General features: G+C 33.6%; 1 protein-coding gene across 1 annotated transcript in view; it reads right to left on the bottom strand.

Moving 5' to 3' along the window:
- Window positions 1-385: 385 nt before the first annotated feature.
- Window positions 386-17,020, bottom strand: part of KCTD8 (potassium channel tetramerization domain containing 8) — a 143,778-nt gene continuing 127,143 nt past the window's right edge. The window contains exon 2 of the mRNA XM_004681321.1: window positions 386-1,697. Coding sequence (XP_004681378.1) covers window positions 1,237-1,697 — 461 coding nt within the window. The 3' untranslated portion in view covers window positions 386-1,236. The remainder of the gene's footprint in view (window positions 1,698-17,020) is intronic.

Raw genomic sequence — 17,020 nt, 5'->3', positions numbered from 1 at the left:
TGGCTCAAGATAAGAAGGCTCATTTCTACATATGTATCCAAGAAGATATCTTTTGTCATTCAGGCTGAACTTTTAGCTTGCTATTGACGTTTTTGTCTCTAATTTGTAAGTAGTAACTTTGCAATTGTTTTTGGAATGACTTGTTCTGGTTGTCAGCTAGCATAAAATTTTAGTGCAGTCTAAATTTCTTTTTTACTAAGAATTTATTAATCAATACTAAGGCCATGTGGATCTTTCTTTATCTTCATTCTGAGCTATGTGAAAACTCTTAACGTGTCAATACTAAGGTTCAATATATCATCCTCTAGCTTGGGAGTTAAAAGCACAATGGAAGACAATGTAACAAATGAATATATTTTAAAAGGAGTCAATAGAGATCAAGGAATTCTAATGTATTTTCCTTTTTTTAATAAATACATAAATTTCTTTAACATTTCTATTATTTTGATTAACATGATAATAAGGTCTTTCAGAACATCATTATACCAATTTTCACAGCCTGATGTAAAGACTCATTTTACAGAAATAATCAGGACTAATGTTAATAGGTGAATGTCAGTGCTATAACACAGTGGTATAAGGCTATTTACACCATCATCACACCATATACATATACAAAGAAATCACAGATCCAGAACAAAGAAAATTTAGTCTCCTAGACAGCTTACATTTATAGATTTTGCCTGAAATTTTTTGCTATATTTTTTGAATAGTTTTTCTTTCCAAGCAACAAACAGATCTTCCCTATGTCTTGTGATTTATTTGTAACATTGTGCTCATGCAGAAATAATACTTGTTTTATTGCATTAACATTTAAACAGTTTTGAATTTGGTTCCTAACACCATCGTATAAATCTTTACTTCACATTGCTTCATCCATACTATCATTTTAGCTGGAGTGATAAAATGATTTAGTTTTCATGAGTTACACAATGATGAACATACCCAGTTGACCACAGCTCAAAAATCAGTATTCTAATCTTCTTGATCATGCATATTTTACTCTCAATCCTGTGAAATGGTTTGAATCAGAAACACTATTTTGATTCAATATTTTTTATCATACTTTTAAAAACAATAACAAGAAATAATAAAGGGAAATGCTGTCCCACATCCACTGTTCACAAAAAAAGAAGAGCAGCAAGAATCACACTGACCATTGTTAGGACACAGCCAGGTGGTGACACAGTAGTAAACATTGAACATCATTAAAATACTGCAGGAATATGATAACTACTATAACCCGTACTTCTGTAACAGTTCAGATTGCCATTGACGTTTGCGTTCTGGAAAATAATCAGGAATATTGATTTTTTTGAAATCTTGAATGCACTTTTTCATCTCTTCTTCTACACTTAGCTTCTCACAGACTTTCTTTTTGGAAAGATTTGTTTCCCGGGACTTGCTGATGAGTGTCTGAAAGAGTTCACTGTTCCTGCGTTTGTCTGGTGGGGGCATCCACTGCACTGGTGCTTTTTTGGAAGGGCGATCCAGTGTTAAGGTGTTAGGTGGATGAGCTGTTGCTTGCTGGGCATTGACTGGGTTGTCCTGGGGAGTGCTGGCCTCTGAGTGACTGTCACAACTAGAGGTGGAGAGCTCATTACAGGAAGTCCCACTTTCACTTCCTTTATCAGTGACTTTGTCATGTTTCCTATCTTCATGTTCTTGTTTTGGTGACACAGTTTTCTGAGGTGGCCCTAAAAAGGAGAAGAAGGAAAGATAATAGTTGAATAAATAGTGGGAAGATCAAATTACATAAAACTTAAGAACATTTCTTTTAAGAAAAATACTGTTTGTTGCACAAGCCTCCATTTGAGGGAATACACACAACAGCTAGAGCTGTTAGTGTATACTGACATAAGAAACGTAATGATTATTTATTATAATAAAGTTCAGAATATTGGCTTACATGAAATCTTGCCAAAATAGTTCATCAATATGCAAAAAAGATTTATATTATTTTAGTTGCTAGTTCCTGAAATCTGAAAAAGAATATATGTAAATATTTTGCTAGCCCCCTATCTGTTTAATTAGATAGTTTATTTCTGCTCTAGTTAGGCGACCTTTGTGTATACATTTCACCACTGAACAATAGGAAAGTTTCATTACTCTATTTTTACACAGTAGCAGTACTTTCCAGGCCTAGAAATGCAGCAGTATCATTTATGGCTCCAAGTGGGAGGCTGATTTGAATCTTATGTTGAGTCTATTTATCTTGTTTCCTGTCTTTTTCCTTGGAGAAAATTATTCCAGTGCTATAATATATATATGTGCTTAATATTGTAATGGCAAAATATAGATGAAGTATGGTATTCTCTTAAAATACAAGGTTTACCATTTGAGGTAAATTACCTAGGAGGACAATTTTCAGAAAGTGATAGTTTGCCAGGAAAATTATTTCATATATACAAACTGTTTATTTCCAAGAGGGAGCATATTTTATTTCTCTTGAATCTACTGTGGGATTAGGACCTCCATTTAACATTTATTGAACACCATCACATACCCAGAACTATAATAAAATCTTGATTAACTGGAACACAACTATTCAGAAATATGTTACCCAAGCCTCTTTTTCCCCCTATAGTCAATTTTTATGAACAAGTTCTATAAATCAGAATGGAGAAAAGGCATTAGTATTTTTAAGCAGTTGCTCAGGGATTCTACTATATAGTAGGGGTTGAAGCTCACTGGTCTAATTGATAGAGTCTTAACCTTATCTCACTGCACATTGGAATTACCTGGAAAACTGCAGATTATTAATGTCTTAGTCTTAACTTTAAGCAAACTGTTTGAATGATGTTACCTAGTGACTAGACTTTTAATAGAACCAAGCGATTTCAATGCGCAGCCAAGATGATAAGTCTTTTCTCTGTCTAAAATATATGAAATGAGTTAATAAATCAATATGGAAAATTGGATTACTCATAAGGGTGAGGAAACAAACCAATAAAATATTTCTCATAATAGCACCTACAATCTGCAATAGTTTCTTTGGAGTTATAACCAATTTTGGTGAAAAAAAGAAAGAAAAAATGATGCTAAACATTTAGCTCAGTGGGATTAAAGATTTAGAAACTTTATAATGATACAATGTTCTATTAAAGACTATACTGTTAGTTATAGAACTGTATACTTCTATAAAATCTGATGAAATTGCATAGCTAAAATTGGTGTTTTCCTGTATGTAAACTATACTTCCACTAAACTAACAAACAGGTCAAGTTGGAAAAAAAAGTTTAAAGAATATATTCCAATTTGAGGAAAATCTTAACTAATATTTCAGCTTCCTTTCAATATAATAAAGTAAACCAGAGCAAATGTTGATTCTTAGGAATGCTTAGTATGAAAAGGAGCTAATATATTGAAGCAACATTTGTAGCAATGGATTCAAAAAATGAAAACAGTTTATTTTGGTTTTTGTTTGTTTGTTTGTTTGTTTTCCTTTTTTAGCCTTTGCCACTCATGGTAAGAGAGATTGGAGGTGAACCAATATCACAAATTATTTATTAAAGAGTAAGCCAAATGAGTGAGTAAGTAAATCAACCTATGTCACTGTAAAAATGAGTCAGTTATTAAGTGTCCCTTACATTTATACACTTGGAAACTTTCAACTATTTGGACAATGTGTTCCAATTTTTATTTGGTTATATGTTATGAGACAGACCAATATTTTCATTTAAGAGTTGGTCATTTTTTCAGGAGAACTTCAAAATCTACTTAGGATAATTGCAAGTCAACTTCCTAGGCCATGGCTCCAACAAATATAATTTTTTAATTTTATATATATAGGCTAGAGATGCGGAGGGTGAGGGTGAGAGGATTCACCAGAGAAGCAGAACTGACAGATGGACTGAAATACACTGCTGAGGGGAGCAGCAGGTGGATCAGGAGAGGTCTGCCACACCATGTAGGTCACCTCTCTGGTTGGGAATAGAACTCAAACTGCAGTGGCTGCGGTAGCTTCATAGTGCTATACCTTAACCCAGTGCACAAACAGGGAGGACCCAAATATAATTTTAAATATCAGGAAGCTTACACATGCACATATACATTCATCATGCTTCAACTTTTCTTAAGTGTGACAATTTCTTTGGAAGACCTGAGTGTAAGCTTTACTCAGCCACTCTAAACAAGTACTTGGCATTACTGATGGGATCTTTGCCTAATTATGTGGTCTTTATTGTTTACCTTTGTTGGCCCCTGAGTTCATTTATGTTATAAAGTTCTGTAATTCAAAAGAATGAAATGAGAAGAGATTTCCTAGACTACAAAATTCCAATCAGTATTACATATAATCAGTAAAGAGTTACCATGAACAAAATAACCTCTTAAAATGCAGAAATACTCCATTTTCCCTATACATTTCACAGAATTAGAAGGTTTGAGATAAGTTTTTGTGAAAGAACTTTCACCAAGTTTATTAATGACAATTATAGAGCTGGATGACAACTTATGTCTCACTAAATCTATTCCTGTCACTGAGATGCCAGCAGCACAGCACAGACTGGCAGAATCATCCTAGTTCAACAACTCACTGTTTCTTTTTATTGACAAATTATTTACTTTCTTTGAGGCTCTGTTTTCTCGCATTTAAACTTTGTAAAGGTAGGCCAAAAAAAAAAAAGTGAGATAATATATAAGTTCTTTGGATTTGTCTGGCATGTATAAATGCTTAAAATGTTAATTATTATAATTTGGCATAAATAGTCAGTGTTATTTAACCATAATGTGATTTATTTGTTCATCTGATTAATGAGAATACTGATAGAGAGATCCAGATACTTCCATTTATATTTGGCTTCAAATGATACATATGAACATATGAATTGAAGGGGGTTTCCTGATTTCTTTATGTCTCAGTTTTTTAGTCTACTTAATGAGATAAGAATAATCAAGGTTAGTCACATGGTTATAGTAAGAAAGGAAATAGTGCAAGGAAAGCAATTTTGCTGTCAGTTCTCCACAATAGATTTAAGAGATTATTAGTATTAAATTTCCATGTATAAAAAATGAACTTATTTTTGAAAATAAAATAGGAAGGCTGTTTTAAATTATTAAAATGTGTGAATTAAAAGCAAGAGTAAAGACAATTACATTAAGCAAAATAAAACTAACTGAAAATATCACAAAGCCTGTAAAGTTGGGCAGAAATGATGAAAACATGGCTTTTGATTGATTCTATTAAGTTCTTTTATATCAATATAAAAAAGGAGGAAATTACAAATTTTCTGTCACTTGGGTGGGTAGTGCAGTATAGTTAATATTTTTTGTTTTAGAATATCTTGGTAGGGGTCACCCTGGAGTTGCAAGGAAGTTAAAGGGCAGCACTATGAAGCTCCCTTCAGCCATGAAAGCAGGAGTTTGATCCCCAGCCGGGAGGTGACCCACTTGGAACAGCAGACCACTCCTGTATCTACCCCTGCTCCCCTTATCAGTGTATTTCAGTTGATTTGCCTGTTCTTCTCCCTACTCTGTCTCTGGTGAATCCTCTCACCCTCCTTACAGCCCCCCCATTTGTACTCCAGTTCTTGTATGCATAAATAAATGAATCTTAAAAAAAAGAGAGAGAGAGAGAAAGAAAGAAAGAAAGAAATGTCATGTGACATCGGGTGGTTCTGGGTGTGGGTATGTTCAATAGAAGAATTTTCATAAGTATGTATTTTTGAAAACACAGCCAGTTTTAACTGAGATTTATGTGTACAATTGCATGCTTGAAGTATTCTTTAATTTTAATCTTTTTAACTGGCTAGTGATTATAAGAAAAGACTGTATGTGAAAATATATCTGTACCAGGCATAATTCACAAAAGGGAATTACCCTTTAATAGTATTAAGTTCAATGGTGGGTGAATGGTTATGTGGTTCTTGAATGGGATGAACCAACCCATCCTAAATATTAGCATCACATGCATGCCTCTAACTATAAGTGATTTTGAACCAAAGATGAGAAATACACTTTGATTTGATGAATATTTGTTGGACACCAACTGCATAGCAGGCATAGTGCTAGTTAAGGGAAAGACATACATGTGTGCACACATGTACACACACACACAGATTTCCTGACATCAGGGACCCCAGGCATAAGGTGTGGAGCATAGAAATGAAGACACAACTGAAAATAGAAATGTATATCACCCCTTATTAACAGGGAAATGCAAACCAAGGCTACAATGAAATATCACCTCAGAACCATTAGAATGGCCCATATCAAAAAGACCAGAAATAACAAGCACTTGGTAGGAAAAGGAAGTGAAAGGAAGCCTCATACATTGGTGGGAATGTAGACTTGTCCAGCCCTATGGAAAGCAGTAGTAAGTTCTCTCAAAAGATTAAAAATGGATCTGCTGTATGATCCAGTAATTCCACTCCTAGACATCTGCCCAAAAAATTCAAACATATAAATTTGAATGGAATCTTGCACTCCCATGTTTATTACATGACTATTTAAAAGAGCCAAACTGTGAAAACAGATATGTGCCTCCAAATAGAAGAATCAGAAAGATGTGGGATTTATACATAATGGAATATTATTTGTGATCAAGAAAGATAAACTTATACAATTTGCAATAACATGAATGGGAATGGAAATAATAATGTTAAAGATAAATAAGTCAGAAAGGCATTTACGTGCAATATTAAACTACAGGTCAGATATAGACAAAGTTAAAAAATAACCTTTGAAAACTAACTATGGAACTGAAGCTTTCAAAGGGCCAAAAGGGACAGGGGTGATAATAAAGAGGGAAAGGATCACAGTGGACTATGGAAGATGTGATGGTGGGTACAATACAGCCATAAAACCTGAGGTGTGGGGAGAGGGGGACCCATCATTTTTTATTTCATTTGTTAAATTCTTAAAATAACTCAAAAATTAAAAGTGATATAAAGGTGTTTGTTTTAGATTTAAAGTGTTATTTGAAACAATAAAAATTAATTTTTATATGAGAAAAATTAAGCTCACATCTTTGTTTTCTGTAACCTCCCTTCAGCAGTATATTTCAGTCATTCTGCCTGTTCTGCTCTCCACTCTCTCTGGTGAGTCCTCTCACCCTTCACCTCATACTTCTGGCCTGCACCCCAGTTCTTGTATGCATACATAAATAAATCTTAAAGAAACAAATATGTGTCTTTTGTTAGCTATTGCTTTGGATGAAGTCCACGTTCACATTTGGCTACCCAGTGCACTCATCTTTTATTTCCAATCACTTTTCAAGTCATGTTAATTCTACTTATGCACAGAATCTTGAGTCTATGATAGTGACTTTCAATTCGTTTCTATTCTGATTTTTTATATTATTTCTATCTGTGCCTTTTAACCAAATCTGTGATCCAACTTTAGTTCCACTTTATATTATTCTGCATGCCACTAAAATATCCCTAAAAATCTAATTCTATAAAGTATCTTCCCTGTTCACAAAACCTTCTAAATAGTTGATCTGTGCATGGAGTAAAATTTGAATAGCACAACTTGGCATTGAGAACTAACCTTGGTGTGACCCATATGATTATCCCAAACATCTTGCAATGCTCCCTATACAGCCACCAAAACACTTGCTACTTCTAATAAATGTTTGGTTTTATCTCTGTATACTTTTCTCCATCTGGATTATGTTCCTTCCTTGCTATATGCCCTTCAAAGCCTGTTCCACATGCCCCTTTTACTATAAAGCCTCCCAATCTCACATTTGTTTATAATTTGTAGTTGCTCATTCTTAATGATCCTTAGCATTTTGGTTGAATAGTTAAAATCAAACAAGTGGAAGTTAGTCTTATAAATTCCCTAAGTAGACAAGACAGTTTAGTGATATACACACACTAAGCTTGATTTAACATATTTTGTAAGATTAACTTGATATGGGACATTTTTTTGCTGATGTCTCTAACACCATTAGCAAAACTAGTATAAATTGATATGAGATAACCACTGACCCACTCCCTGCTGCTTAAGAAATTCCTGATATTATAACCAATCACTGTGAATAATGAGCAGTTGCCACCTCCTCACTATATAAGCTGCTTGGCAACAATATTCCTCTGAGTTTCATTCCATGGTTTCAAATGAGCATGTCTGGTTTGCAAAATGTCTTTTGGTGTGTGCACAACAAACTTTTCCTAACTATTACTATTGTGATTCATGGTTTTACTTTGACTATTTCTGAACTTTTGACAGATAAGTCTAAATCAAAGACTGAACTCATTTTTCTTTCTTTTATAAAGATTTTATTTATGCATACAAGAACTGGAGTACAGGCCAGAGTTGCAGGGGACAGGGAGAAATGTGAGTATTCACCAGAGACAGTGGAAACAGAAAAGCAGATTTACTGAAACGCACTGCTGAAGGGAACAGCAGGTGAGACAGGAGAGGTCTGCTGTACCATGTGGGTCAGCCCCCTGACTGGTAATTGAACTCCTTCAGTGGCCGAGGATTGCCTCATAGTTCCTCTGGAGCCTCTAGAAGCAGCATAGCACTGCAACTCCTTGACCTCAGCCCAGTAAAATAGATTTTGAATTTAATATCTCTAGAATTGTTAGCAAATAAATTTGTTACTTTAAATCACCAAATTTGGTGTAATTTGTTACAGCACCCATTGGGATATATTAGGAAGTAATATATGTGCTAAGTCTAATAGCCTGGCCTTTGGTAGATGTTGAGTAATGCCATCTCATATAAGTGAATGTAGTAGTAGTCTTAATAACTATGCGGTATTAAATTGGAATTTTAAAATCTTACTTTTCTATTAAAATTCAATATCATGCAGTCTCTGCCCGATTGGAATCCTACTTTTCATACAACCAACAACCCTGAAGATTTTGGAAAACAAATATACCTAGTCTAAGTTTCCCCCAATTATATAGTTCAATCATTAATCACATAATGAAGTTTATGTTCTCCTTATATCTGTTCCTGCAACGCACTCCTTTTTCTCTTTCTACACATACACATATTTATACCCATCACATATGCACATTATATATGTTTGTGTATTTGTGTGTATGTATTGTATATGTAAAATGTAGAACTATTTCTTATCTAAACCTGGTTCCACACACAGCTCTAGCATTTGGTTATTCCTTGAAATTTAAATTCAGTATTTTACTGCCTTTGGACATCTCCTAAGTGTCAAATATGGCCAAAAAATAGTCTTATTCCTTCTTTTCACTAATAACAGTTTCTTGCCTTATGTTTTTTGGTTTTATTTTTTATAAAGCACCACAATCTTCTTAATTACTCATCTTTGAAATTTTACAGTTATCATCATTATTCCTATTCTTGCCCCTCTGATGTTCCTTAAAGGAACAACATTCAATTCTATTGAGCAAATGTTGGTAATGTGTCACTCATTTCCCTCATCTTCACAGTAATGATACTCATTAGTTATTACTGACTATATTACATGTTTTTTAAACTTGTAATGAATCTATTGCATATACCTTCTAGAAGTCTTTTGATCTCAAAACTCAACCTTTTACTAGCTACAATAAGATCTCAGCTATATCTGTCTGAAACATAATTACTCTGACAGTATTTGCTCTCAGAAAATGTCAGTGGTTTTCAGAAACATACTCAAGTCTCTTAGTCACATAAACAAAACTTTATATGTTTCAGTTTAAATCCCAAAACATTTCTATCGTTAATACCCTTGATTTAAGACAAATTAGAAATAATATAATTATCTGACATACCACATGTATTCTTGTTTTCAATTCTTCACCAGTGTAAAATAGCTTAGTTCTTCTTGTGCCATATTCATATATGTGGAATAAATTCTTTATTGGTTCTGTGTCTATGGAACTGTGTGTGTGTATGTGTGTGTGTGTGTGTATGTGTGAAAAATAGAAACAAACAGAAAGAAAATATACTTGATGTCTTAACTATTTTGTGTGACATAGTAAACCTCAGGCTAAAAGAGTAGAATTTAACTGGACTGTGCCAATCACAGTATCTTAACAACTCAGACTCATAATCTAAAGCAAGAATGAAAGCTTGGAGGCAATTAGACAATTACTCTATGTAGTTCAATACAGGAAATCCTTGGAAAACCTTAAAATGTTAATGGGAGAAAAGAAAGAACAGACCTCTATATAACTGGCCAAAAAGCAATCAGATGACCTTCAGGTGAGAAAGTCATCAGTCTCACCACTAGTAGAAAAGAATGAATTGGAAGAGTTCTGACAGTGTTTGCATGTCAATGATTACTTATGTCAGTTCCACCTGCTAAACAAGTATTTTAGACCAAATAAAATAATACTCTCAGAAGACAAAATTTATCCTAAACATGTTTACATATATATGATTAGATGCAATTAACCTTGAAGTGTAACTGAAACCTCATTACCTTAAGCATTCTGAGGGATATGTTAGTTGTATATTTCAGCACAGAATGCTAATGTCTATTGCATATGCTCAAAATTTTCATGCACATTTTAACTTACTGATCAAAAAAGTTGTGGAAATTTAGGCGGAAGAAAATGTATGTGTGAGAGCAAAATATATAGAGCAAATCATTATAGCAAAAATATATATAATTTAAGAATTTTTTTTACTAGAACTTCCAGTAGTATGTTAAATAATAGTGGTGAGAGTGGACATCTTTGTCTTGTACCAGCTCATGATGGAAAAATTTTTAGTTTTCACCATTGAGGACACTATGAGCTGTAAATGACTATAAATGTTGTAAATGACATTTATTATACTATGGTGGTTCATTTATACCAACTTTTTCAACATAAATGAATGTTGGATCTTATCAACTGTTCTTTCACCATCTTTTGCTATGAGCATATAGTTTTTATCTTTTTTCAGATGCAGTGGATTATGCTTATGTTGAACCATCTTTGTGTGGAGTGAAGAGCACTTGGTCATGGTATATCATCCTATTAAAACATTGTTGGATTCTGTTTACTAGAATTTTACTAAGGACTTTTGCATCTGTGTTCATTAAGAAGATGGATGGTAGTTTTATTTTTTCAGTGTTGTTTCTGTTTTTTTTTTTTATGTTGGTCTTATAAAAAGCATTTGGATGGAAGTATTCCTTTGTTGACAATTTTTTTAAAAAGTTTGAACAAAACGTTAATTCAGGCATTCGTACATCTTTCCAACAGGTCTATATGCCAGCATCATATCTTCCTCAACCTATGAAAAAAATGGGCAGAGTACCATTATCATTTCCTCATCCATGCTTGTTTCCTAAGAGGACAAAAGGTCAGTTTTAAGAAGTAAAAATTATTATAGGTAAATAGGGATATACAAACACAGACCAAATGCACTTTAATATGGGAAAGAGTGCAAAAAAAAGAGATCATGATATTTTATATCACACTGTCTCATAGCAGTATGCCACTGTAGTTCATCTTTTCTGTATAGTCACTATACAGAAATAATGATAGTTTTACTTGGTTCAAGCTTTGCCACATAAATCCAGGTTGGAATAATTAGAACATTTGTTCATGACTTAAGGAAAATTATAAAGGAAAAATAATTAGAAAGTATAAGAAGATGTAGAATTATAGCAGAGGAAAAAAAAAACAGGATGAGAGAATTATCTGATATTCATTTTGGAGGATTTTGTCATAATCCCCAAACTCTGGAATTATATTAGTACAATAAGGCACCTTTTTGATTGAACTTTATAATGATGTGCACTTCTTGATCAGGAAAGGTTCTGACATAAGGCCAGAAATTTCCTCTAAGAGCTTTCAGAATCTAATTAAATAATAAGTAGAATCTGTCAAGTTTGAGATGCCTTGAACTTTTCATGTCACTTTATAGTACATTTTAGTCTAAACCAAATATTTCAATAGTAGCAGTAGCATCAGTCTCCCTTTCTGACAATAAAGCCTTATAGATTAAAAATAAAAGATTGTAGTCCTCCCTGGTGGTGCAACAGGTTAAAGCACAGCAACATAAAGCTCGCTGCAGTTGCTTCTACAGGAGTTATGTACCTGGCCAGGGAGGTAACCTACATGGTGTGGCAGACCTAGCCTGAAGCACCCGCTGCTCCCTTTGGCAGTGTACTTCTTTGCTCTGCTTACTCTGCTCCCTGCTCTACCTTTGATGAATCCTCTCATCACTGCTGCACCTCTGGCCTGTAGGTATAAATAAATAAATCTTTAAAAAAAAAAAAAAAAAGGTGAGGTGGTTTTAGTGAAACCATTACAAGAGTAAAAAGATGTACTGGTGGCCCTCCCTGGTGGCGCAGCGGGTTAAAGCACAGCACTGAGAATCTAAAGTCGCTTCCTCATGAGTTCGATTCCCCCCTGCCCCGGAGGTGACCACATGGTGTGGCAGACCTCTCCTGACCCGCCCGCTGCTCCCCTCAGCAGTGTACTTCCTCGATCTGCCTGTTCTGCTCCCCGCTCTGTCTCTGATGAAGCCTCTCGCCGCCCCTGAGCCTCTGGCCTGTACCCCAGTTCTGTATGCACAAATAAATAGATTTAAAAAAAAAAAAAAAGATGTACTGGTAACATCTTCTACATGATAAACCAGCGTGGCTATATAAAGGAAGAATTTATATGGGAATAATTTTGGAAAAACTTGTTTAGTTGGAAAATATTAATGGCGGGGCCTCCTTGGTGGCTCATTGGGTTAAAGCCTAGCACTATGAAGCTCTCAACAACCACTGTAGCACAAGTTCAATCCCTGGCCAGGAGGGTGATGGACATGGCTTAGCAGACCTCTCCTGAGTTGCCCACTGCTGCCTTCAGCAATGTACTCTGTCTATCTGCCTGTTCTACTCCCTGCTCTGTCTCTGATGAATCCTCTCATCACCCCTGCACCTCTGGCTTTACCTCAGTTCTGTGTGCATAAATAAATCTCAAAAAAAAAAAGATATTTATGGCTAGTCATTAAAAAATTGAAGATGGGATATTTTAAATATAAGAAGCATTAGTAATAGAGTATGCTCCCAGTGTGGTATATACATCTGGTATAGCTCTTCATGAAGCACTGAGAACACAGGATCCACAGAAATGACATTTGCCTTGACTTTGGTTCAGTGAAAGTGATGGTTCAGTGAAAGTGATGGTCTTGCTTGAACAAATTATGTAAAACTTGAATAAAAATAGAGCCTTTTTAGGGCAAAATTTGCAATAACAAAGACCTAAAACAGAACTACAAACTTATTTACAAAGAATGTATATAAAGTTTACCATCTAATTGGATATTGCTATTAATACATTAAAATTGATATAAATACAAGTATGTATGCTTATCCAATGATTAAAGATCTGTAACTCCCTTACTTGTATGGTTGGCTGGTCCCTTTGCCCTAAAGTTACTGTGAATAATATTACAAACAAAACTGCAAGGTCAACCAAAAAGACAGGTCACAGAAAACACAGAAGATTCTGATTTTTAGATCAAAAAACAAGTGAGAATTGGTAATATTGTATTGGTTTTATTTAACCAATAAATATTAAACAACTAAATTTTGGCCTGTTTAAAGTCCCCAAAATACACATTCATTAGGAAAAAAAATAGTATTAATTGCCCAAATTGATCTAGTGCTTCCCAAATTTACTAATAGAAAAACAATTGTTTTATAATGCGATTTTTGATTAATAATATTTATTAAAATGATTACCTTTTAGCACAATGCATATTAGAGAACCAAAAGAAACTATAAAGAAAAATGAGTTAAATTCACATCACTTTATTAGTATTACGTTTTTATAGATAAAGAATTGGAAGAGATTTAATCAAGATAACAGGACATATTTTTGAAGTTATCAATTTTTTACAAAATCTTTTGAAATGTGGGGAGAGATGGGGTAGAAAAAGGAGGAGGAGTAGAAAAATTAAATATTTGAAAGTGTTAGAAAACAATAAAAAACAATAAAACTGTCATGAACAGAACAGAATTGGGAAAATTTGGGGTGACAGAAAGTATATTGGATCAGTCAAAGGAAAAATGAAGAAAAATCTTACTTTGACACAATCACAGGGCAAAAAAGAATGATTCAGTAGGAAAAAGTGATTCAGAGTAAAGAGAAGGGTCTTGGGTCAGTTGTCTCAAGTCTGGGTGTTATTTCTATTGTTTATATGTCTGGGCTGTTCCATTTCACTGAAGGCAACAGAGGCATTGATTTGAGGATAAAATCAAACTTCTTTCTAAATAAAATCAACTATCTATTACCTATCCGAGAATAACTCCTTTGTTAAAGGGAAAAGCCATATTTTAGGCTATTCCAGATTTCCACTGGAAGGGGAAGTGGGGTGGGTATGTGGTAGGGTTGAGCGGGACTGTGGGAGACAAAAAAAAAAAAAAAAAGAAGAAGAAGAAGAAGAAGAAGAAGAAAGAAAAATGATGTATCCAAACACAAGAAAAAAACATCTTCTAATTTGGTGGCAGTAGAGGTAGATAGCATGGGCACAGAGTGCGGGAATTCTCAATCTATATATCAGTTAACTATCAAATCATTCTTGTTAAGACTACTTCCCTTATTCCCAATGAATCAGAGCTCAAGTATTAAGATAGCCTGGTGTAGAAAAATATCTGAAACTATGCTGGGTTAAACCTATGCCATCTACCTATATATACTAAAATAGGTGGTTATTCAATCATTAACCAAAAAATAGAAAATAAAAGACAGTTTCAGAACCAATGCAGTGAATTTCAATAATCCAAATCACAATTTGGATAAAAAGTACACACAGAAAGGGACACTAAGGGCCTGTCTACTTTCTGAACCTAGACATAAAATTCCTATATAAAGCATATGCAGATTTAACCCAGTAATTCCTCAAAAAGATAATGCACCAGGACTACTTAATATTTATCTCAAAAATAAAAAAGTTCATAACAATAAAACATACAACCATGTCATAATCAGATAAAAATAAGAAAGATAATGTAATCATCACAAAAAAATATAAAGACACATTATATAGATTCCAATACCCATACTTTATTTCAACTTCACAAAGTAGCAAACCAGAAATTGAAAGAAAAATAATTTCTTAGCTTGGTAGTAATATATCAAAATATTTATTAAAGTCAAAGTTTCAAATACCTATCATAATTACTATTCAATCTTGTATTGAAGATATTGTCAATAAAATAAGAATTAATGAAAAATAAGTATAAATATTGTAAAGAAACAAATAATTTCATCATTTCAGGTGATATGATATGACTGAGGACATGTAGAAAAATTGAGAGTTTCATTTAAAAAAATGCTGTAGAGAAGTTCATCACACAAAAATCAACTTCTGTGCTGTTCACTAATAATACTTACCTACAAAAGTGTTATAGAAAACAGAACACATTTAGTGTAGTCACACACATTTCAAATTAACTGTTATAAACTGAACAAGTGGTAAGTGAAGAAAAGTATGAAACTTTGCAACTGTTGGACTTGAGAGACCTGGAGGGAACTGTGAAGACATGGAAGAAGCAAGTTGTTTCCTGTAAGGCTGAACGTAAATATGCAAGGCAAGACTAACACCAGTCTCAAAAAGATATTTTGTGCAACATGTCAAATTAATAATGTAATTTGGAAAAGGAAATATACAAGAAAAACCTACACTATTTTGAAACAGAAATAAAATATGAAGGACTTGTTTCCAATATATCAAATTATATTTTAAAACAGTGCCATGATTGTAACAACATAGACAATTACAGCAATGGAATGGAAAGGAAAATGCAAAGTTGAACCACATACCTATAGAAACTTGGTATTTGAATTAGGTGGGGAATTAATGCACTATTTATTGGTACTTTGAAGGTAGGCATGATATGGTAATATATATTTCAAGAAGTGTCAACATATAAATTTAAAGCATACAGTGTTGTAAACCAATGTTAACACAATAAAATATAATACTATTTTTAAAAAGACTGCACTGTTTAATGAATCATATTAAGGTCACTGGCCATCCATTTGGAATATGTATAAAATTATGTATAAAATACATAATGGATAAAAATGAATTATGGATGAGTTAAAGCCAAATATAAACAATAAAACATTTATATAGTGGAAGAAGATATAAAACTTGTTTTTCTAAGGCTGGTTAATGAAAATCATGAAGCTCAGACTTAATAAAGGTAAAAAGAAAAGAGAAATCTTGATTTGTAAAAATGTCAGATCTCTGTAGGATAAAATAGGTCAACACAAAAATGAAATAGTACCAAATTAGTACTAGTTTAACTAAGTAACTAAACAAGCATAATGTACGCTGTCTCTACAGAGAGTTGAAGCAAGTCATCAGACTGCTGGGAATCAAAATGTCACAATAGAAATCAAACCACTGGAACACATGGGATTAGGTGTGAGGGACAATCTTGTCACTGTATTTCCAATTTAAACTAGTTTAGTTTGTCACAGACAGAAATGGATAATGACAGATACCTCCTCCCCCATACACAAATACACACATGTTAAGGAGATTTGACATAGAGGAGTAAAACAAATACATCTTTTATTGATGTAATTGGGTTCCGAGTAAATGATGGTAAAACATTGAAAGGAAGCACATCAATCCAATTAGTTTCTGAAAGAGCCTGGTGAGTGGATCCAACAAAGGGGACTTTCCTTACATTCTTTTATGCAATTTACAGTGAGTTTGTTTTCTTTACTTGATGATTGAAAGAGCAGGTGGAAGACATCATGAAGGACCCGTCTTCAAGTTTCACTACCAGCTATTAATGAAGAGAACTTAGAGTTGGCACTCCACAATTTGGATTCTAATTCATTTTTGTATCAATGAGGAAATATATATATATATATATATATATATATATATATATGTATATATATATATATTACCAGAAAAAAATCAGGTAATACCTTTCAGCTTTTATTTTGCAAATATCCCAGCAAGATAGGGGGGTTTTAGAGCTCCATGTTTCCTACTGGCAAAGCTTAATAGAATCCCCAAACCCATAGAAAGTCTGCCCAATATTCCATGTTAATGATCCTGGTTATTTTTTCCTGTTTGGGTTTTCGTGCAGATTATGAAAAAGGGAAGGGAACTATGTACCTAGTGACCTGCAATGAGACACAAATTG

The sequence above is a fragment of the Condylura cristata genome, unplaced genomic scaffold, assembly GCF_000260355.1.
Source record: "Condylura cristata isolate star-nosed mole 26May11 unplaced genomic scaffold, ConCri1.0 scaffold00012, whole genome shotgun sequence".
NCBI lineage: Eukaryota > Metazoa > Chordata > Mammalia > Eulipotyphla > Talpidae > Condylura > Condylura cristata.
This window is presented reverse-complemented; position numbering and strand designations above follow the sequence as displayed.